The sequence below is a fragment of the Filicampus tigris genome, chromosome 2 (assembly GCF_054856515.1).
Source record: "Filicampus tigris isolate MCC_2025a chromosome 2, RoL_Ftig_1.0, whole genome shotgun sequence".
NCBI lineage: Eukaryota > Metazoa > Chordata > Actinopteri > Syngnathiformes > Syngnathidae > Filicampus > Filicampus tigris.
Window position 1 is genome coordinate 18,110,014 of NC_141218.1, and position 24,476 is coordinate 18,134,489.

The window sequence follows — 24,476 nt, forward strand, 5'->3', positions numbered from 1 at the left end:
TTGTCACCAATATAATTACACATCATTCCATATATCATTCTATATTCAGGGGTCACTAATGTGGTGCCCACGGGCAACAGGTAGTCCCCAAGGGCCATATGAGTAGCCCGTGGGCCTGTTCTAAAAACAGCTCACCAATGTTAGGTAGGGCATTGCGATTTTCTACAAATTTTACAAGACTGATCATTTGTAAATGTAAACACTGGCAGAGATTTATTGAAGTAAATTGTTGCATGTTGATATTTGCAGTATCTATTTCCTAATTATTCTGAGGATCTTATTTTGGCAATTATCATTGTCGTCGCATAAATGGATAATTGGATATTATTACATTATTAATATTAACATCATTACATGATAAAGATATAATACTATTCAATGTAAGATTATTTGAGCAAATTTGTTATTTCAGAAGTGTTCATCACAAGTGGTAGCCTTTGGTGTTAACTAGTTCCCTTGAAGTAGCTCTCAACTTAAAAAAGGTTGGTGACCCTGTTCTATGTCATGCCACATTTTCACTATAATATTGCACATTTTTCACCAATATTATTCCACATCATTAATTATAAATCCATATCATTCAATATAATTCCACATTCTCCTATCATTCCCTATCATTTAATATCATTCCACACCTTTCATCTACATATTGGACATTTCTTCACCAATATCATTTCATATTATTCCATATTGTTCCACATGGTTCCATGCCATTCAATATCATTGCATGTAATTCCACATTGTTTCATATTTATTCATTCAGCATTCCAGCATTTTCTAGTTGTTTATCTTCATCCACATTGTTTAGACATTTACTCAACTAAACTGGCAATAACTATATGTTATAACTCGATAGCCACTGTATTGTGAGGTGTGACACAAAAATGCATTAAAAATACTGGAAAGTGTTGGACCCAGAGAAAACTTAAAATGATTCATTATGGTGCAGAATCTGTTTTTTGTGATTTAATCTTCTTATCACATAACGAATATAATGAATTAACAAATACCCCACTTGGCTGCAGGAGCCAAAAGCACACTAACAGATTCACCTTTTGAGAGGGATACAAATGGCAGGACTCCATAAACATTTATTAACGCAACACAAAGGGCCCTCCTCTCAGTTTCCACAGCGTCTGGTCTCCATAGCAACGACAACACAAAGGACCTTCCTAGCGCTCTTATATAAAGCAGATGGCCTAACGGCTCTGCTTGAGACAATGGACAAGTACGAAAAGGTGATGTGTTTGGGCCGAGGAGCATCAGGAGAAGTCTTCCTAATGAGACACGTTGAGTCAGAGCGGCTACATGCAGTGAAGAGGATCAAACTGGAGAGCACACGGACACAGGGGGCTGTTCTTCAAGAGGCGGAGATCATTAGGAAGCTGAAGCAGCCTCACATAGTGAACTGCAGCGAGGCTTTGGTGAGCCCTGATGACGGCTTTATTTACATTGTGATGGACTACTGTGATGGCGGGACATTAGATGACAGAATCAAAGAGAGGAAACCAAGCGACTTCTTCACCGAGAGTACGGTCATGGGCTGGTTTGTGCAGGTCGCTCTGGCTGTGAGTTACATACATGAAGTTAAAATACTCCACCGGGACATCAAAACCTCAAATGTGTTGCTAACAAAACAAGGCGTGGTGAAGTTGGGAGACTTTGGGGTATCCAGAGTGATGACAAGCACAGCTGACATGGCCTCCACATGTGTAGGAACTCCCTGCTACCTGAGCCCAGAACTCTGCCAGGATGTGCCTTACAGCTCCGAGTGTGACATCTGGGCTATGGGCTGCCTGCTCTATGAGATCTGCGCTCTCACGCCTCCATTTGCAGCCTCCAACCTCCTCAGTCTCTTATACAAGATCACCAAAGGAGAGTACGAAGCGGTGCCTGAACTTTACTCTCAAAACATCTGCTCATTAATCCAGAGAATGTTAAACATTCAACCCCAAAACAGACCGAGCGCTGCCTGTATAGTTGACAGCACCTTTGTGCGATATCACTTACGGCACTTTCAATGTAAGGACACGCTGAATAATGAGGATGATGCGGAGGAGGACTGTTCCTGTGCTGGTGGACAGAGTCACTGTGGCTGCCTCTACCCTGACGACTTTGACGAGGAAGGAAGTTCTTCGGAGGAGGAGGAGCAAAGCCGACATTCATTCTTATCAACAAGGAGAAACTCTGCTGAGCGCCTCGGTAATTCACAATGGTACATTTAGGCCTTGTCTACACATAGCCGGGCTTTTTTCAAACAACTGAATATTTCCCCCCGCCCACTCCGTGTTGGAATACACATCGTCGTTCGTTAAAAATGCAGCTACACTACACCGCGGAAGTGCGTTTTCAAATGCATGCCAAGCCTCTAGGCGGCAGTAGTTAGCCAAATACGGTCCATTCAGAGGGAACTTCCGTCCTTTGACGTCACTTCTACGAAACCAAAAACACGGCGCCACTCTTGTTCGTGAGGACCGACAAGAAGTCAGAACTGCTTTTAAATGTTTCAACGAGAAGCAGTAGTTGATTGCGGACAAATAAGTAAGCAAAAAGTAAGCCTGGAGAATGGCTATAACCAACGCAGCTCCGCAGGCATCCATGTTGACACTCTTGAAAACTCAAGTGACGTCAGAGCATTTTTGTAGCATAGTGACGACGTAAATCTCCGGGTCTAACTGTCTACAGCCAAACGCAGGTCCGGAGATAGCCGCAAAACTCCACTGTGTTTTACGTTTTCAATGAAAAAACCTCCAGGGACGTGTGGATGATAGGGCTAACCGCAGGCTTTTGCCACCTTTTGCAAACCCCCTGGGTACATGTAAACAAGGCCCTAAACACCTTAGAGCAGCAGTAGAGCAAACGATAAATATTGCGTTTGTGGAATTTGAATTAAGGAGAAAAATCCACCCATTTTCATCTATCGCAGGGGCCGTCTGTTTTGCCGTGTACTGCCACTTGCTTTCGACTGAAAATGACATCACATAACGGCACACAAACGCAATATCAATCAGAATACTGTGTTTAGACCAGTTTAGACCACTGGGACTGCATAGAACAAATTAAAAACAAAAGAATATTTTCAGGAAAAACAAACCCTCTGGTTAAAGAAATCAATCCAAACATATTTTTTTCAAGTATATGTTCCCAGCACGTCCACTAGTTGAGATACGTCATTCTGAATAATATTGCGTTTATGGAATATGAGTTGAGCAGCAAAATCCACCCCTTTTTAGCCATCTCAGGGGGCGGCCATTTTGTCACTTCTGTCGACTGAAAATGACATCACAACTGCTCAGGGCTCAGGTAACGACCAATCACGGCTCAGTTTCAGAAAACAGGTCAGCTGTGATTGGTCGTTACCAAAAATGGCTAATAACGGGTGGATTAACTCTTACTTCACAAACGCAATATTTATCATTATGCCTTGTTTCAACTAGTGGGCTTGAAAAGAATATGTTTGGGTTGACTTCCTCTTTAATTGTGTTTTTTTTTTTTGGTTAGTAAATAGTTCTGTTCCGTACTTCTCCTGCCTCCCTGCATTTGGGTCGTTCTATGACAATCTGACACTTGAAGTAGGACTGCAAGAAAAAAGCTGTGCGCTGTACATGTGAGAAATACATCTGCAAAGCCCATTGTCACATGTGCACATACTGTCCTACATATGCTAAATAGAGTTGATGTTGACAAATATTCATCAAGCAACATTTTGTCGTGTTATGAAAGTATTCTAATTCACTTCATAAAAATATAAAAGAGTAAACTGTTGACAAAAACAAGTTCCAAGTTGATTTTTTTCTCTTTCAATGTTATCACTTTAGAAGTAGCTTTGTCGGAAGTTCCAAGGGGGATCTCAAAAGTGTCTCAACAGAAACAAAAAGCTCGACTGGGGTGTTTAGCATACTTGACCTAAACCCGAAAGGACACTTTTGCTAGAGCTGCCATTAATGTGGTGAATGAAATGAAAACGTTTACGAAACCACCAGTTCCTCAAAACTGTAACACAATGTCACTGTAACAAGAATGTTCACCTCAGCTTCATACCCAAAAAGTAATTCCCTGATGTAATGCTCCGTCATACTGCAGAATCTACATACAAGCCACTTCATAGTTTCGAGAGTCATAATTTGAATTCAAGCACACATACAATCTTAAACCCACTTAATTTCTAACATCAATTTCAGCCTTAGATTTCCATTTCTAAAAATTATTTTGTTTCCCTTTATGGACTTTGTCACAAAGCCATGCTTAAGAAACATTTTGTACAAAAACACCCTGAACAAACTAATCCACATTCGCTCTTTCAGTGTTTTCACAGTGTTGCCAGGACGTCGCGGACCAAGTCGAGTACCCGGATGACTTTGAGGAAGATGAGGAAAAGGACGAGAGTGGAGATGTGTCATATGGAAGTTATACTTCCGATCTGGTCCACGATGATTCTCTGGATGAGTTCCAGCTCTGTGATGCTGGAGGAATGGTCGTCACACTGAAGGCCTTGAAGGAGAAGGGCTAAAAATGTACATTTGAACAAACTGTGATGTTTGGGGGAATCCGTTTTCTACATCGCGAAAAGGGCATTTCAGGTCAGAGGCTCTTTTCAGAGCGTATGTGATTGCATTGTTGCTTTTCTAACACTTGGTGGAGCCAAACACACCTCGCGATGCTGGTGCATGCCATTCAGAAGCATAAAGGGCCCCATGTAATTTGGGCATTGACTCTGGATTTATTGTGACTAGGATTAAATATTTATTCTTCTAGTTGTAGGACTGCACAATGAAGAAAGAGATAAGGTTGAGGACAGAAGCAAACAAGTTACAGCATAGGATTGGGGCTGCAAATTGCAGAATTTCTGGGGTTTCTGGTCAATTTCAATGGGAAATGAAGGTGGTGAATTTTATCAAATTTGAAAAATTCTATGGGAGTTCTGGGAATTTATGGTAAGTGACTGGGAATTGAAAGTTATTATTTGAAAGGCAACATTCAAGTATAAATGTAAACATTTTGTCTGTCAAAAACAGACATCCATGCAAAATAGACATGAAAACTGGTTATTTTAGTCAGGATTATGCCAAACTGTATTTTATATGCTCAAACCATATTTATAGTAATTTCCCTATTATGAGACAGCCTTCAGTTTTTTTCCATTTCCTGGTTCATTCCCTTTTGTTCCCATAAATTCCTGTTGATTCTCAACAATTTCCTCTAATTCCCAGGAAATCTTACACCTCTTACCCCCCCATTAGTGGGATGAATGCTCCTGTTTAACTGTATAGTATATGGCTGCAGTTAACAATAATTGTAATAATCGATTAATCTCTTGATTATTTTGTCGATTGATCGACGAATCTGATTTTAAAACGCATGGCATCATTTCTATCCCTTCATTCAAAACGATATTTCAAATTGACAATGAAAAAATGTACAAACATAAAATAATTATGATTCAGTTTGATCCCTAACATGTCCATAAATAGGTAGAAATGTTGATAATTGTTTTAAAAGATGAATTTTGATCCAACATAAAGATAATCAGTCCACTTTCATGGAAGACAACAGAAATTGGCTCATATTGAGAGGCTGAAATTCTGAGCATTTGGACAATTTTACATTAAAAAGGTATACTGTATATGATTCATCGATTATCAAAAATAGTTATCAATTCGATAATCGATTAGTTGTCAATTATCAATTAATCGTTGCACCTCTAATATTTTATTATCATTTACTGGCATTGTGTTAACATGGAAATTTAACTTGTGTCTTCTGGAGGTAATCTGCATGAAAGTTCTATAGATAATGTCCTTTTTGTGAAACATCTTGAATTAAACCTGAAAGTCAACAGTATGTCATACAATAAATTGTGGTTATAGATCATTGTCTCATTAACTTTTCATAACTAATATGGATGAAAAGTCTCATTGTGTTAACTGTGATGTGGGTTTTGTTACTGGTACCAAAGCCTACACAGATGTGGATGCAAATGGAAACTCAACAACTCAAGTGCCCTTTGCCACAAAAAATACGTACATGAATGTTTTTTTGTGAGCAGATTCAACACAACTGTATGTTGCTAGTTAATCCTAAAAAACAAGACCATCTCTGCAATAAATATAGAATATGTATCCGTTGCAGTTTTTACACATTGTGAATCATTAAAATGTGCTGAACTCTCATGCTGAAATACATTAAGATGTCTAAGTTGGCTTTGTATGTACCAGCTAGACTGAGCATCTTAACGGAAATGTCAGATTGGTGGTTTATCACCACACAATCTCTCATGAGATTAAGAAGGTTTCACCCACTTGCATTACACTTGGAAAACATGCATTTCTTGTATATATGTATTTTCCCTTATTGCCATCCTTCCCACATATAGTGTGTCCGCGATGATGACAGATGTGTCATCATGAGAGTTGGACAGTAATCCATGATTACTTTGTGATGCTCCTCCGAACTGGGATCCTCTATCATATTTTGCATGAAAGTTTAAGGCTCAGTCATCGTATTATATCAGAAGTATTTGCCTACATTTACAAGCTAAATTCTAACATATATATATATATATATATATATATATATATATATATATATATACATATATATATATATATATATATATATATATATTCAAAACAGTCTATTCTCTTCATTTTGTAGTGTTTCTCTTGGCTGCACTGCTTTCAGTACCATGTAATATGTGGATATTAGATTTTTTTAAAAATGTATTTTAATTTTTTGTCCAATAAGAAATCAGCCTCTATGTGCTACCAGGTCACTTTTATCTGCCCAGAACCCCTTCAGAATCATAAATTCTGGTCAATGCAATTTAAACAATATTAAAAAGGTACTGTTTCTTTAACCAATCTGATTTCAAATTATCCTCACAAGGGCAACATCCACCAGCATTCTTCTGTATTCTGATTGGTTGGTCACAGTAAAACTTTTTACAGCCACCTTAAACAGTAAAACACATCTGTAGCGATCTGTACATGAATACGTCAGCATCTCTGGCGCAGATGGAGTTGTGTATCGCAATTCCCTATGTATTTGTGTTGCGAGTGTCTAGCACATCGTCTCGCAGTTCTGATCTTGGGGATTCGAATCCAAGCCGCTGCCTTCCTATGAACTAAACGGTTTCCTCCCACCTTCTAAAAACCCTCTTGTCAGGTTAATCGAAGAATCAAAATTGTCCATTGGTCGGAATGTGGGAATGAACGATTGTTCGTCAACTGTATATGAGCTCAGTGATTGGTTGGTCACTTTCTTGCCCAAAATCAGCCTGGATAGTTTCCAGCGCACCCATGATTGAGGACTTTGCAATTCGCTTGACCAAAGAAGAAGAGGCTTGAGGAAGGGATTGAGGATGGATGGTCCTGACGGGAAGCGCAAGCCCCACATTCGAGAGTATTTCCCAGCGGAGCCGTGCATGTGCTCGCCCGTTGCCCCAGCGACGACGCCTCAAGCACGTGGAACGGAAGACCAGACGACAGCAAATGGAGGGATGCTACCCGTGTGGAGAGCTGGGAAACATCGCGCGCTACTGCCCAGCGCCGGCAGCAAAGAGCCTCAACTCTAAGCAGTCTTCCTTCCGCAACCAATCACAGCTGTGACTGGGCTGTCTTGGTAAGACCCATGGCGTAAAGTACTTCGACTGCAGCGTAGATGTCCGGCAGTGCAGGGCCCTGGTGGATACTGGGTCAACCATCTAATTGCTACGGTCTGAGGTCTTGCTGGAACCGCTGGCCCCAGACTGCCAGGATGGCGGCCCATCAAGCACCACATCTCTACTGTCTTCGAGGAATGGGCCAGGATGCTGGACGCGAAGGCCCTACCAGTTACTGTGGCTGCAACACACAAATTTCCACAAATTTCACCTGTATCATCGAGGGGCGGAGCCAGAACGTAGCTAATGGGTGGGCCTGGAAAAATCAGGGTGGGCCTGAATATTTCTCTCACTGAGCACAATCCTCCTGTCCCGACACATCGCATGTTCAAATAAAACGACAAACTGAATAATATGAAGTTCAGATCTTCCTTGGACAACCGCAATTATGCCATTTTTAATATTCAATACAATAAAAAAAAAAACACAACAAAACACAAATTCAAAAATAATTTCATAATTTTTTTTCATGCATCTCACTGGGTGGGCAGTCTGTAAATCTGGGTGGGCCTGTGCACACCCAGGTCCACCCATGGCTCCGCCCCTGGCATCATCGGGCTAGACCTGCAAACCAAATGGAAGGTGCTGGTAGCTGTGTCTGGACCTGTGCTGTACCTGGGTGCTGAAGCTGTACCCACAGGGCGAAGAACTGCAGCAGCTCCCTTCCAATGACCGCTAACCAGTGTTGTTTTCATCAACGATGACGATGACGAAATTATTCGTTAATGCCCCTTTTTTTCATGACAATAACGAGACAATGACGAGCTAAACGTGGCTTTGATGATGAACTTTGATGACTAAAGAACATAGAAGTTCATGCGATTTGTCCAAAAATAATTCTTTTTTTCTTTTTTTTTTTGTTAAGAATCGGAATCGAGAACGGATAATCGAATCAAATCGAATCAAAGAACCAGAATCGGAACCGTAATCGTAATCCAAATTTAAATGATCAAAGCTGGGCATTTTATTAAAAATTGAGCATCCGTTATTCGTCATCCGTCTGCAGCGTGGGTATCCTTCCCTCGTCCGTCATTCGCCTTTTTTACCGGATGGAAACGGTACCCGACTCTAGGCCGGTTCGCCTCTAATTTTCTGTCATCGGCGAGCCCGAATAACTTTCACTGACCCCCGCTGGACAATGTTTGAACAGAAATACTGACTCACTGTGCTTTGGAAGCCTGTTCACAGCCTGGTCCCTCACTCAAATCTGTCCCCCAGGCAACAACAACTCACTATTTTCCTCCCCGCGCTCACCGTGGCCATCGAAGCCTCGCCGCGAAAAATAGACTAATGACGGACTACTGACGAATGGCGGACTAAATAAAGTAGTTTGCATCGATGCTTAATCCGTCTATTTTAAAATGTTCCCATCATTCCTCAACCGTCAGCAAAACGGGCATCCGTCAGTGACGGATAGACGGACCGGTCCGTCACATAGATGGAATGCCCAGCTCTGATTATTATCATGGGCAGTGCGAGTAGTTCTGGCAAAGAAAGATGGGACATGATGGGACATCTTGACCAGAACTCAAGTAAATGCTACACACACGCAATATTAAACACGTACACGTGCATATGCATAAATAATGGAATGGGGGATTTGTAGATATGTGCAAGGTGTAAAATATGTGTCACTACATCCTGCAAATATCCCCCTCCCTACACGCAACTCTCAAAGTGACATCCGCACACTCAAACTGTCCTTCCACTGATGGTGTCAAGACAAACGCGCCACAGTTGTTTCCAGGATGCCATTCAAATGCAGCGGCCGCATTGCATGAGTCACAAAATGGCGACTTCATGAACTAGTGTAAGAAAACACAGTCCAGTATTGGAGCTACAGCATATAAAACTTGATACTTTCTTTATAATATATAAATGTGAGATGAGCACAGGGCTTTTGTTTTTCTTTTCAGTAATATATTTTGACATCTTGTGTGTCATACTGAGAAAAGCAGAACTGAGTACTTTGATTCATGTTTTGGATTTAGAATCAACCCCTACTTTGACTTTGAATCCAGCAAGTCTTAGTGTATTTTTCTCTCGAATAACATGACTAAAGGCCATATTCTCCCGTTCGTGCGTCAGCCATTTTTTTATTATTTTTTTGAATATGCCTGCCAGCTACATGCATTCTCCCGTCCAGACGTCAGACACACCTGCCGTGCATATAAAAAACAAACAAACAAAAACTCCTCCAAGGAGGCGTGACGCATTGAAGTGTGAGACTGGCTGTAAATCATGTTGCATGCTGTTTTCCTGAGACCGAATATCGTTAAATTGATCAAATATAGCCCACTTTCAAATATGAAAATCCCTCTCGGAAGGGATGTGTCGTCGCCGGTGGGACGTGCGCACGGCTTCGTGTAACACACATCAAATACAAATTACAAATACATCATTAACTTACACCACAGGTGTCCAACTCGAGTCTCGGGGGCCAGATCTGGCCCACCACATTTTATGTGGCTCAAGAAAGCAAATCAAGCATGTCAACTTCCATGATGCTTACTAGATTCTTTACCAAAATTTCCAATTGTCATATTGTATGTGATAAGTGATCATTTTGAGCATTTTCTTACTACCGTATTACAGTAACTTCAACAATAATTGAACCAATTCCTTATTCTTGACCACCGGGGTAAACTGTAACTTCAACGTGGCCCACGACAAAAATGAATTTGATACCACTGATCTATGCTAAAGCAGTAGAAAAGTCATAATTACAGAACATGATAGTATTACCTCATTCACTGCCAGGCATTTTCCGACTTTCTTTTACCCTAACGTTTGAAAAAATTAGAAAAAGAATGTACATAAATTCCTGGAATGGAATGGCTGGACTGAAAAGATGAGTAAATTCGTCAATGGCAGTGAATGAGTTAAAAAACACTTTTCGTCTATAAAATGTAAACACGCAAATGAAAAATAACAAGAGCGGTGGTAACTGAGTGCGGTTTGTTATATGGCATGGAATATGGTAACGTATATTCTTACACCGGCCGCCTTCCGTAACCATGAAATGTAATGCCTTGGGACCGCCCGCCGTTGGGACAGAATTAGTCAGCTTGTATAATAAGCTTACAAATTGAAGTTTAAATATAATGTGACTGTCACATACTGTAGATGCTCAGTGTTTAGCGTGTGTTAAATATATTACAAACTCCTTTACACAGCCAATAAAATAGCTGAGGATTATGTGATGTGTGGGTGGGCTCCCCCCGACCGTGACTGTGCTCTAAATATTAATATTAAGTCCCTTAGAGCTTGTTATTCATCAGCCGATATACAACCACAGAAACTATGACAAAGTCACAGTCACCGCCAATAAAAGTTATGCAATAGTCAAATGAGGTCTTCAAATCATTTTTAAATGAACTGTCATGTGTGGCGAGTGGAGAGAAAAAAGCAAGGGGGTTGCCCATCTTAAACTGAAAGAAAGCTCCTTCGATGAACTTTAAAGGGGGAAGTCAACCCAAACATATTTTTTTCAAGAATATGTTCTATGCAAGTCCACTAGTTGAAACAAGGCATTCTGATAAACAGAGCTGGGCACTTGACCCTTTTTTGCCGCTCCGGCCGCGACCCTCCACCCTCGACCTGGGTACCCTTCCGACCGCGACCCCCCCCCCCCCCCCCATTCATAAAAATTATCACCACCCGCCCCGTTCCGCACTCCGGGCCCCCCCAAAAAAAAGTGTCCGTGATTGACGCCGCCGCAGGAGAGATGCTAACGGCAGAAGCTTTTTAAGGATCATTAGCTGGCTAATTTACTATTCGAACCCACTGTGGACATGCTTCAAAATGCGCCACTAGTACTTTACTACTTACCCAACTGCGTGTGCTTACTTCCATTGCGAGCCCCTGGGTTGGTTTTGTCGTATTGTATAATTATTTGGGTCCAACAGACGGCCAGGAGTCGCATTCAATAAGTTATTCAAAATAAAAGCATACCAGCAAACCACTATACACAACAGGTTTGCTACGGCGTATTTCCGTAAGTAGAAGACGCCAGAAGAACTCCACCTTGATGTGCCAGCGTCATACTTGAGTGCTGCGCGCATCTTAATATACTCCCGGACTCAAGTTAATTTAAAACAGTTCAGTTCAAGACAGCAACAACAATGGATATCATGCCTGCTACAACCATTAATGGACCGAGATGACCTGACTATGCATTTAATTTTATTGCCCAAATAGTTTGCTTTTGCAGCAGCAACGAGCTGCGTGCTGCATCCTCTCTCTCCTCCTCTCCATGTGGGAAATACATCATTTGTCATAATGGACCGATCAGAGCAGCAACAATTCCTGATGGTTGTGTGGCATGTGTTGCAGACCTGTCGCCAATAGCACAATGCGTCGGTCACGTGAATCAATGCGGCAGTTGTCGCTGGCGCCGACGCGGGAGTAGAAAGAAGCCTAAAAAGAAGCCTTTCACTGAGTAGGCTGAAATGAAATTTGGTCGCCTCACGACCACGTCAAACGCATGAGGGCCGATTAGTGGGCCGGACTAAAATCTACTTCCGGCCATGCTTAGTCCAACCATTTTTTTAAATTTGTCAGCCCCCACCCGTAAAATGGGTCATCCGGCCGGGCCGAAGGGTCTGACCGGTACGGCCCAGGGACGGACTGCCCAGCTCTGCTGATAAATATTTTGTTTGTGGAATAAGAGTTAATCCACCCGTTTTTAGCCATCTCTGCCGGCGGCCATTTTCTCACTTCTGTCGACTGAAAATGACAGCTCAACTGCACAGGGCTCAGGTAACGACTAATCACGGCTGACCTGTTTTCTGAAGCTGAGCCGTGATTGGTTGTTACCTGAGCCCTGAGCAGTTGTGATGTCATTTTCAGTCGACAGAAGTGACAAAATGGCCGCCCCCTGAGATGGCTAAAAACGGGTGGATTTTGCTGCTTAACTCTTATTCCACAAACGCAATATTAATCAGAATGCCGTGTTTAAACTAGTGGGCCTGCTGGGAACATATTCTTGGAGAAAAAAATGTGTTTGGGTTGATTTTCCCTATAAAAAAAATCATGCAAGAATCAAGAATTTCTCACAATTCACAATTGTTTTCTTTTAGCATTAAGTCATGGTCTATGTACTTGGGTTGGGTCAATGTAATTCATTTTGGTTAATTTAACGAAATTACTAGGATTGGGTCGCACTGCAGTCCCACTTGATTTAGTTAGTTAACCTTAATTTACTCCGAGGAGTACAATTTATTGATGTAGGTTCGGTCTCTTAAAACTAACCTAGGTAATATTTAAACTTAGAGTCTTCAATCGAAGAGCCACACAGGTACAAAAAAAACATGCAAACTTCCCAAAAGTGTGGATTTTAACCCATGACCTCCACACTGTAAGACGGATGTGCTCACCAGTCGGTGACCATTCCACAAGCAACGTTGCTTCTGCAAACGACACATTTGTCAAATTTTCCATCACTGTCACTCATGCGCGCTTGTGATGACGTCAGCACAGAACGGTGATTGCTTCGTGTTATTTCAACGGGAATTAAATTAAATTAAATGTGAACTTGAAATAAATCATGTTCTGATCTTCAGGATTTTTTTTTTTTCTCGACCGGGGCTAGAGGTGGGCTTGACTGATAAATAGCGGGGCTGAGAAAAAACTATGTATCAAAATATTTTAGAATCACAACTAAAATGCCGGAAGGGTTTAACTGGGGCTACACAGATTTCTCATGGTTCTATAGCTCCATCCCTGCAAGCAAGGTCCTCTCACTCTTGAAGAACAAACTGTGTTCACATACAAGTTAGTGTACATGAAAGTGACCACATCCGTTCTTATGGTCCATCACGTTTCAGATACGATTATTTCAGGATATGCAAAATTAAGCAATTCTTTGCTTTTTGTTCTGCCTTTCGCACGAGGCAGTCGAAACCAGTTATTCACAGAAATTGCACCCCTTTGTGTCTTTACAAGTTGATATAATCTCATCAGGTGATTGAGAATGTGGTCGAACACAAATGGTGTGAACTGTTGAGCAATTTTACATTTCGACAGTGCGTTTGCATTTTGAGTAGGTGGACAAGGATGACATTAGTCGTTTCCTTTTCTGCGGCGACTTTATGAATGAAATAAAATGGGCTGATGTTGGTAAGTGGTCACACTTTAGACAACCAGGCGGACCTGTTTAGCGAGAGAGAGAGAGCGAGAGTACAGTATGATGAAGTGCGTGTTTGCTCTTGTCTTGCTGCTGCATTTCTGCGACAGTGCTGACAACTGTGTCAACTTTAACTTGCACAAGGAGATGATAGAAAGACTGGGTAAACTCAACAAACTCTTCAGAGCCAAACAACTCAATTTCACGTCTGTGAGTAAAAATGCATTCTTCACTTTGCAGCGCGCTTATCTTATAATGCCAGCGAAGGTGCAAGGACCATTTAGCATTGGTATCGCACTTTAATGGATTTTATTACATGGACTTTGCGTACCATGACCTGAAAGTCTACCTCCATTAAACAATCAGTTCAACATTCGTATAAATATTTTTGCAGGAGAATTCAGCATGTATTTAGAATTAGCACTCATGGCACAAAGTCCAAAGGAAGTCCAATAGATTAAATATTCATTTAAAACGACTGAGTCACTTCATGGTTGACTTTTGATCTCGTTTACTTTCACAGCGCGGGCGAGCCAATGGTTAGCACGCCTGCCTCACAGTTAAGGTCCTGGGTTCGAATCGTTGCTTAGACCCTCTTGTGTGGAGTTTGCATGTGCTACCTGAGCTTGCTTCCCACACTCTAAAATCAGTTGGGTTAAAAATAACACAATTTTGGGTCAAAAATGGACCGATACACAAACTGGGTCAATTTGACTGACTGTCTTGCATTGTTTTGTACAAAACAGCACATTTTTTTGGGGTTGTTTTTCACAAAACTACCCATTTTGGGTCAAACTGACCCAAGTTGTGGATCGGTCCATTTTGAGCCAAAATTGTGTTATTTTGAACCCAACTGTTTTTAGAGTGCAAAACATGCATGTTATTGAAGACGTTATTGAAGGGTTCTAGTAGTTTAGGATTTTTCATTTTAATTCGTTTTCATTTTGTTTTGACTTGTGTGTTTTTTTTTTAATTCAGTAAGGTTTAATTCGTTTTTAGAGTGAGTTTGTTAGTTTTTATTTTTTTGAAAATGTTTTGTTTTAGTTGAGCTTTTTAATTAGTTCTAGTATTAGTTTTTATATATATATATATATATATATATATATATATATCATCGCTGTCTTGTGAAAAACATGCATGACCTTTTTTTTTTCTTTTTTTTATGTTAAGGGGTTTCGGCGTTACGGACATCCCATTAATGCAAGAATTAAAAAAAAAAAAAGACAAAAAACAGACGTGTTTTTCACAGGACAACAACAATATGGAGTATCATTTGCCAAAATGGCTGTCCTCTGAGATGGATAAAAACGGGTGGAGTTTGCTGATTAATTGATACTCCACAATAACAATATTGATCAGAATACCATACAGCATTTAGACTAGAGGTGGTGTGTATAACATAATATTGTAAAGAAAATGTTTGACTTGACTTACTTTTAACTATAATAACCTTGGTTGTGACTCATAACCACAGAGATAGTACCGGTATGAAAGTCATGTTATGCTTCTAATATGTTTCTGTCCCTGTAGCCAGACGCAGTGCGGATGCCGTCCGCAGATATGCACAAAAAAGCGGTGAGTTCTTTTTCATTTCTCTAATCACTACCTGGTGGGAAATAAAAAAAAGGCTGACGACTAATCTCCTGGCTTGTCACCATTTCAGGACTTTTGTGTGAATGTTTTCACCCGAGAGCTGAGACATCTTCTCAGCAACGTGTCGGTACAACAACAGAGTGAAAACATCCTCACAGAGCTCAAGGGAAATCTCAAGCAACTGAGGCCTTGTCTTCAACAGGTTCGTCAGCAGAATCATATTTACAAAGTATAGAGGCCCCTTCTGGCACATGCCAGGCACCTCTTGCAATCGCCTGCATTTTTCTATCCACACTTTTGCCTTTTTTTGCTGAAAAATGAAAAAGAATTACGCTAACTGTCATAACGACACCCATGTAGGGTGACTATATATTATGGTGGAACAATTTTGAGAGGTTTTAGTTCATTTTAATTTTTTTTCCTCAATATTGCGATTGCGATTAAATATGTGATTATTTTTTCAAGGCCCTCTTCCCAAACACAAGCAATAAATTTATCTGTACTACAATAAACAAGATTTATTATACATCAATGTTTTACTTTTGTAGGGTAACCCTACACTAAAATAAAGGGAAATGAACCGTGAATTGGCCTAATATGAAATACAGTTTATTTGTCATCGCAAAATTCTACCAAACAAGTGTGATGTCATGTTTCATGAAACAATGGTATATGTAAACATGTGGACCACACTTCTTAAGCACTGAACATATCTGCACACTATAAACAATAAATAAATAAATAAATAAATAAATAAAGCCTACCGACCGACCAAAACGAAGGAGAGTGTCATTTTTTTTTGTTCTTATTCTCTTTTTACAAATTCTAACTTTTGTGATTTGAAAATTGCATTCTACTACATTACGATGTTAATTTAAATTTGATTCATTGTTCAGTGCAGGTATGTTGCAAAGGGACATGTGCCATCCCACCTGATATCTAGTTTAAGTCCAGTCATTGATGACAGAATTTTTAACTATGAATAAAAAAAAAGTCAGAATAATAGTCCTTATGTTCAATGATCATCACTGCCCCGAATTAGCTGAGAAGCTTTTGATTTACCACACAGTATGTCCATCTAGTCAACCAAATTTGTAAACAATACGATCAAAACTGAATTGAAATTATTTTCCGAATCCTTAACAAATAACATTCAAGGAGGCAGAACATTTCTATTAAGTTTCTGGAGACTTTGGACACATTTATGGGGGTGGATTGTGCTTTAATCAACAATTCTTTTCAATCTATGAAACATCAAAAATCAGGAGTGCCGAATAAAACTAAAAACAATTTCCTACACCTGCTTGGCCTCATTAGAGATTAGATATAGAACGTGGACAGAGTGATGTCGGAATCCGGATTCAAACCCACGACCTCAGAACTATAGGGGAAACATGCTAACCACTTGCTACCACTGAACAAAATGTTGAATTAAAATCAAATCAAATGTTGCAGTTTAGTGCTCACTAGTTACTCACTCTAAAAACAGATGGGTCAAAAATAACACAATTCTGGGTCAAAACATGGACCGATCCACTAATTGGGTCAATTTGACCCACCTTCTTGCGTTGTTTTGTACAAAACAGCCCAATTTTGGGGGTTGTTTTTGCAGAAAACAACCCAGAAAGTTGGGTCAAATTGACCAAAATAGTGGATCGGTCCATTTTAGACAACAAATTGTGTTATTTTTAACCGAGCTGTTTTTAGAGTGCTCCGTTTCCTGTGTGTGATGTCCATGGAACGTTTCCGACTTTGAATGGGTTGTGTTTAGCGGCAAGTAACATGAAACTTCCGTTCTTCTTCCAGACTGAGCATCAGTGCAGAATGGAACAGAACACACGGAGCCTGACGCCTTTCAAACCGTACTCAACTTTCCTGAAGAAACTTAATGAAAGGAAAAGATGAAGTCTTCTTTTGAATGCAACGCAGCTGCAGTGCAGTTATGGATTACCTTTTTGACAAAGGACACCAGATGTGAGCTGTCTAATGCTAAGATAAGATATTTTAATGAAAGTTGTTTTTTTATTTATTTATTTGATCATCTATTTATTTTTTTCTATTAAGATGTGGTTCAAGGTATTTCATACAATGCAAAACATACGGTCAATATGCAAGAAAAATATTTATTCATATCTATCATTGAATAATAAAAAAGAAAATGTTATTACTGCCTGTTTGTAAATGTATCCTTGTAAAAGGGAGAAGAAAGCCTGTATTGTCCTATTAGTGCAAAGCAGTGGGCAAAAATCTCCTCGTATCTACTTCAAGCATCTAGAGTGCAGCCGGAGTCGTAATGCTGACATAGTGCGTGCTGACATGCACACTGATCACGCAACACACATACAAGCACACACGTTGCAGCAATAAGAGAGATGTGGAGAGCTGAGTTCAAACTCCTGGTTCTAAAAAAAAAAAAAGGATGTTTTTGCATATTGCATATTTTTCATCCTCACAATAAAACCAATACTTTTTTTTTATTCCCAGGAAAAATGTAACATGTCGACACATGAGAACGTGTCTGTACATTTCTGTAACAGGTTTTTTAAGTTGAAAGAGGAGGAATGGGGTTTGTTGACAGGATTTGGATGCAAAACATCTACGATAGGCCGACAGTGCACCAGCTGTGGCATGTCCTGGTATTAAGGCAATGCAGTCACAGTTCACTTCTGCTGTATTCAACATTTGCTGTTGTACTGCGCTGTCATCTCAGTTAAAAAAAAAAAAAAAAAAAAAAGACCTGAGATAACCAAATGCCTGCTGTAATACCACGGTGCTTATTATAAGTGCAGTGGAATCTCTAAAGTTGCGGAGCAACAACAATTTTGAAAACTATTCCTCAAAAGTGAATCAAAACTTGGACTTTGTCATACGTTCTGAGAGTTAACTCAATTTGGTGGGACTGGATTCACTCATGGAAGTGTGGCTTTCTGTTCCTTTGTCATTTTCTTTTCTTTTCTTTTTTTCCTTTTCTTACAATATTTGGCAGAAAATCGACTCAGAAAAGGATAAGGAGTAAGTGCTGTGGTCGGATGACACCAAAGTTGAGCTATTCGACACGCTATGTTTGGAGAATGAAAAATATCTTTCTGCAGGAGGCTACAGGGCAACTTTACTGCACTGAGAGGCCAGTGAATGGAGCCATGTATTAATGAGAAGGGAAAAAAATCTTTTATACAACTGTAACACTAATGATGGATTGTGGATGGGTCTTCCAGCATGATAATAACTAGGGCTGAACGATTTTGAAAAAGAATCTAATTCTTTTTCCTGCAATATTACAATTTACGATGAAATTATGTACTCAAGGTCCTCTTCCCGTGTATTTTTTTTTAACAAACACAATAAATAAATTACTCTTTATTACAATAAACAATATCACAATAATTATACATAAATCTTTTGGTCTTACAGGTCAGACATACGCTAAAATAAATGCAAATGTGGAGTATATATGAAATAAAATATCAATATGAAAGACAGTTTACCTACTTCAATTAAAATTATTAACTTACTAGACACTGTTCAGTCTAAACGTTCACTACAAAAAAATAACAAAATTCTACCAAACAAGTCTGGCGTAAACAAAAGTCAGTAAATCAAAAAGATCACAGATTACAACAATAACGCTTAATCACTTCAACTTGATGTTTCATGAAACAATGACATGGAAACGTGGACTGCACTTCGTAAACATTGAACTTATCTAGACAGTACATAAATAAATACAGTAGCCAATACTGAACCACAGAAATGAAAAAGAGGTTGTTATTTTTTTTCCAAATTGCAGCTTTAACCATTTAAGAATTGCATTCTCCCGCATTGCAATGTCGATCTGAATTCGATTAATTGTTCAGCCCTAATAATGACCCAAAACTTATTGCCAGTGTAGCAAAATCACGGTTCAAAAATAAGCATACTAAGACCATAATGTAGAGTGGCCCACTAAGTCTTCCACTGTATGAGTACATAAAATTAAAACACTTAATAATATTACAAAAACAAACAGATTACACAGCGGTTCTCGCGATGATTGTATCGTGGTATGACATTTGTTCAGGCCAGGAAGTAGTCTCGCTAATGAGCATACATGAAACCACAAGCAGTTTTCAAAAACTAATCGACCTGCCAACACTTTCTCATGGCAGAGTCTTTCTGTTGTCATAACAACGACAACCTGACACAATCCTGGAATCATGCCGATAGCTAAAGCTTAATTTGCAAAACACACTCATTCACAGCAAAGATGTGCTTCACTGATAAACAAGGCAGCTATAGATATGGTAAGAGCAACAAAATGACATCATCGAGAAACATACTGTACATTCAGCAGACCTAATAGCAGAAAGAAATGTGCTTATGTGTGGTTTGTATAGTGGATGGTCCGATTCCACTCTAAAGTTTGGACACCTCAAAAGTGCTATTATTTGAAGTTTGCCTACATTCTTCTGTCAAAAAAAAAAAAAAGCCCTCAAAATTTGAACAAAACGGTGGAGGTCATGCCATTGTTACGTGTGACAGCATGAGGGATTGTAATGTGTCCAACAAATCACATTTACATTCGTGGACAACAAAGTCTTCAATTAACCTAGCATGTCCTTGGAATGTAGGAGGAAGCCAGAGTACCTGCTGCAGAGCCACACATGCATGAGGGAAACATGCAAACTTCACACAGGAAGGCCTGAGCTCAGATTGAAACGCGGGACCTCAGGACTGTGTGGTAAACGTGCTAGCCAAATTTTACCGTAATGCACTGTCCAAACAATGGAAATACTGTATATTTTTTAGCTGCTGAAAAATTGTCAGGTTCTAGATGACCTAAAACATTTAACAAAAACACTACACAAGGAGGGAAGACAAGAGAGTTTAACTTTTACTCATGAGGAGAACTAACAGAGATAGGCACAGTGACAAATCTCCGACCATTCTGCACACACTCTGTCCGTTGCCTCTTTTATTTACAAAAAGGTGTTTTTTCTTGTTACATTGACATTTGCTCCAACAGTTGGGAATTGGAAATCACGGCTTAGAATGCTTTGAAAACACAAAACTGTTAAAACAGACCACTCCAATAAAGTAATTTAAACCGCTATAATAGGCCTAATGTAATTTAGAGACAGGAAAGTCTTCTTGAGATAAAGGCACAATTTCCTATCTGCAGCTGAATCTCGAGGCCTGCTCTGCTTTCCTCAAAGACAACCTTAACAAACAAGGTTATCCTGATGAATAAATGCTTTGCAACACTATTAAAGGGATGGTTGGGTCGGCATGGACATGTTTTCACTAACAAGTTCATTTTATATATTTTTTGATCAGTAAAATGAAAATAGTTTTCTATTTTATCAATAAATTTGGGAGGAATCAGGAAATAAGTGACTCCATGAATAACGCCTCTTGTTAATGAGGAGAATGGCCGCGCCCCCTACCGTTCTATCCATGTTCGGTCGGACTCACTGGAGTAACCGATTCCAAACTCTCCATTGGAAATCATTGTACTTTCATCGCTTATAACGTCCAAAAACGGTGATCAATTGCCACCAAAATTTATGTGGACATCTCTACTAATGACCACTTCAACATATCAAAAGGATTAACTTCTCCGTGGCTGATTTATATGAGAATGAAGAAATGTGGAAGTGAGCAGAGCTACATAGATTTATGCTGGGACGAGCGCACACTGCTTCTTTGCTTAAAAAAAACAAACAAACAAAAGAAAACCCAATGCTTCTTTGATGATCACGGTTAGGACGGGCGAGGCATTTAACACCAGTCAGGATATTTACAGAGACTGAAGTGGGAATGAGTGGACGTGCACATTTATTTGGATGAGGAATGGCCACCGTTTTTCGACCGACAACACGCCGTGGAACGTAACAGCCGAAACGGCGCGTTCCAATGCGGCCACACTCGGCTGTGGAGTCGGATGCGCACGTTCAAGACACCCCCGGTGTTCGATGAGGTCTTACCTCACTCTGACGCCACTCCACTCTCGCGGCTGCAAGCGGTGTCGGACAACGCACCCGACTGCTTGGGAGGCAACCCCGCGACATGAAGACGCAAGCTCATGATCACCTTCACGCTGCGCGGACAGCAAGGAGCTAATGTTGTTGTGCTAACGCCTTTTGTTTTAACGGCCTGAAGCTAGTTGTTGCTATTAGCTGTACTGTTATCCTACTGTTAGCTGGGGAGGGAAGGTTGGGGGGGGATAAAGATCCATGCTTGCCTGATTGTTTGCCCACTGCCAGTCGCTGTCTGCCTCCTGATTGTTGACGCGAGTTTAGCATCGCTAAATGTCCGAAATATAACCAGTCGGGGTTCGTGTGCGCGCATTCATGCTCTTGTTCGCTTCAGCCTGTGTAAGTGGAGAAGCGATTGCCACGGTATTTTTGATTTTGTGGAGGTGATCATGATGACATCGCGTTTTATGTCAATAAATACAAACTATAGTGCAGAACACTTTTATACTTCCTCAGGTTGAAGTGGACAAGAGTAGTAATGTGCATTTGCATTTTGGTGGCGATCGGTCGCCGTTTTAGACAACAGAACTGACAAAGCGAGCAATATTACCACGCTTGGCTCCCTCCCGTGACGTAGACCGCTGAGACCGAAAACATAACATAAGCCACGCCCCTAAAGGGGGCGGGGTAATATGCTGTCAATCTAATCACCAAAAAAGACCTTAAATCACGACTTAAATCAGTCTTTTGAGAGGGGCACTTTAGTACTGATGTCATTTTTACATGCACACCTATTATATGAGTACCAATGTTAAGCTCATCCAAGTGTCCCTTTAAGAGTAAATATGGGATAACTTATGTACAATTATTCTAACAAAAATACACTCATTAATTACAGCAATAACTGTAAAACACGGTAACACCAGTGGGTGACAGTATTTCTCTCCCACATTTCTGTTCCACTCACACTTGGTTCTACCTTGGTGGCTGATTGGTGTTGTTTGTAGATTGGATATGTATTCCACCCAGGGACATGCATAGGGTGGGCGGGGCCAGGCACCCACCTGAGGGGGGGCATCCACAGACATGTGTCAACTCTAGATTATTTGTGTGGCAGAGGCTCAAATTGCAAATCTTGGCTCAAGATTTACCAAAAAAAGTAAAGAAATTAGGACCAGTCTCTTGAGGTTTAGTGTCAAAATGGTGGTGGCAGGTCATTCCAGAATTGGAGGACACTAACAATTCTGAAAGCGACCGTTTATTTTATAACTTTTTTATTTTTAGGCAGAACAGGCAATAAAGAATGGCCTAATTTGATTTGTCCGGCTCAACCATCAACGGTACACTTATTTTAGGTATACTGTATATTTTTTTTGTCATATCATCTATTCTGCTTAGTTTAGCGTGACCCTGATACAGATGCTCAAGGACCTACAAAACATATACAGTATACCAAAAATATTACTGATTATATCTTTTGCAATTAAATAACATTTCTATTTTTAAAAATGACATAAGTAGAAGAGAGGACATACCTTAGGTCTACCTGTGGTGAGAGCAAGTATCTGACAATATAATTTCTGCTGAGTCATAAGTTCTCTCTTTTTTTGTCATCTCCTCTCCTTGACTAAAAACATTTTAGTAACAGGGTTGCTGCATATGAGTTGAGAGACAACTTTAGAGCATATTTACTACTAGAACTTCGACTCACATCCAAAATCCGCATTCACTATTCATTTACTGTTTCAGCAGCAAATACCAAATCAACTTGAATTGGTTAATAATAGTACTTTTAAAACACGTAATGGTAGAAAAATGACAAATCCAACTTACCGTAATCATAATAGTAAATGGAGTCCACTTATATAGTACTTTATCGACCACGTGCCGCCCTCAAACGATACAATTTTTTATTTTTTAATTAATTAATGGTGACCTCTGAGAAAAACTATTTCAAGCCACCGGGAAGCACGTGTGGCGTCATTGTGAAAAGGTCTACTATAGGATGATTCTGATTCTGTTGAAGAATATATGTCACAGCTGACCTGGGAACGCTGCGGGTATCCCTCCTCTGAAACTAGAGGAGTGGGCAGAAAACAAAGCTGCCTGGGACAAAATAAAGCATATTGGGTGTTCGTGTGTGTATGTGCGTGCGTGCGTGCGTGCTTGCAAACCACCCTACCCCTATCAAAGGGTAAGTGTTCTTCTGCTATTAGTGCAACACTATGTTAATTGCACAAATTAGTTTAAATATTGTAAAGCAACATGATCATGCACTCTCTCAATTAAAATTGCAGTACTTTGTGCAAATCAACTGTCATGCATGATTTGCACTGACAATTAAAGGCAAATGGAAGATTAAGATGTACTGTAAGCCATTGTTCTAATTTTAGCCCCTTATTTGCATCTCTCCTCTGCCCTCATGGTCAATCTTGCAAACTGCTTATAATGTGGATGCTTGAGAGGGAAAAGGCTAAAAGCTGTCGCTCCAGCTCCCATCACAATGTGCATGGATGTGGGGCGACAGCTGGTATGTCACGATTGTTCTGAATTCCATTATGCGCTGCATGCAATGAAGTGAATAAAACGAGCGGCCACTGCGGTGATGCTGACAGATTTTGCTGGGATTTATAAGTCAGAGTAGACTCAAGCCTCAAGGTGAAATTGTGACCATTATCATGAGGTGATAAGTATTAAATTGCTGGGGTAAAAAAAAAAAGTAAATCAAAAAAATCACAAAAATCTCACTCTTCAATCTGTCTCGATGAAGGTCTTTACTTTAAGTGCAGCTAACTGTTTTGTCCACAAGATGGCCACAGTGGGGCAGTGTCCTCCTTGCCTGGCCTGGTGTCCTGATTCTGTTTTATAACCTGGATGTTCATTTAACTTATACAGCGGTGCAAATTTAACTGGGTCATTTTTTTATTGTTATTATTATAATGCGATATGGTAAATACATTTTAGATTATTATTATAGTCATGTTAACATTTTACATCGACGTGAAAACGCAATCACGACAGGGAGAAAATAGATTAAATTTGGTCCTGGACCGCATTTCTTATGTTAAATGCCTCAATCGGAAACAGAAAGGCAAAGTGTGTATGCTTAAATTTTGTTTTCACCGTGTCCGAAATGCGACGC

General features: G+C 40.1%; 2 protein-coding genes across 2 annotated transcripts; both read left to right on the forward strand.

Annotated features, from left to right (window-relative positions):
- Positions 1 to 1,195: 1,195 nt before the first annotated feature.
- On the forward strand, positions 1,196 to 6,073 carry nek12 (NIMA-related kinase 12). Its single transcript, XM_086023081.1, has 2 exons — positions 1,196 to 2,202; positions 4,305 to 6,073. The coding sequence occupies exons 1-2, from the start codon at positions 1,221 to 1,223 to the stop codon at positions 4,508 to 4,510; spliced, it is 1,188 nt and encodes a 395-aa protein (XP_085879207.1). The 5' UTR covers positions 1,196 to 1,220; the 3' UTR covers positions 4,511 to 6,073.
- A 7,743-nt stretch (positions 6,074 to 13,816) lies between these two features.
- Positions 13,817 to 17,469, forward strand: LOC147151651 (uncharacterized). The gene is made up of 4 exons (XM_086024172.1): positions 13,817 to 13,997; positions 15,318 to 15,362; positions 15,451 to 15,582; positions 17,187 to 17,469. Exons 1-4 carry the CDS (start codon positions 13,848 to 13,850, stop codon positions 17,283 to 17,285), a joined length of 426 nt encoding a protein of 141 aa, XP_085880298.1. The 5' UTR covers positions 13,817 to 13,847; the 3' UTR covers positions 17,286 to 17,469.
- Positions 17,470 to 24,476: the final 7,007 nt, after the last annotated feature.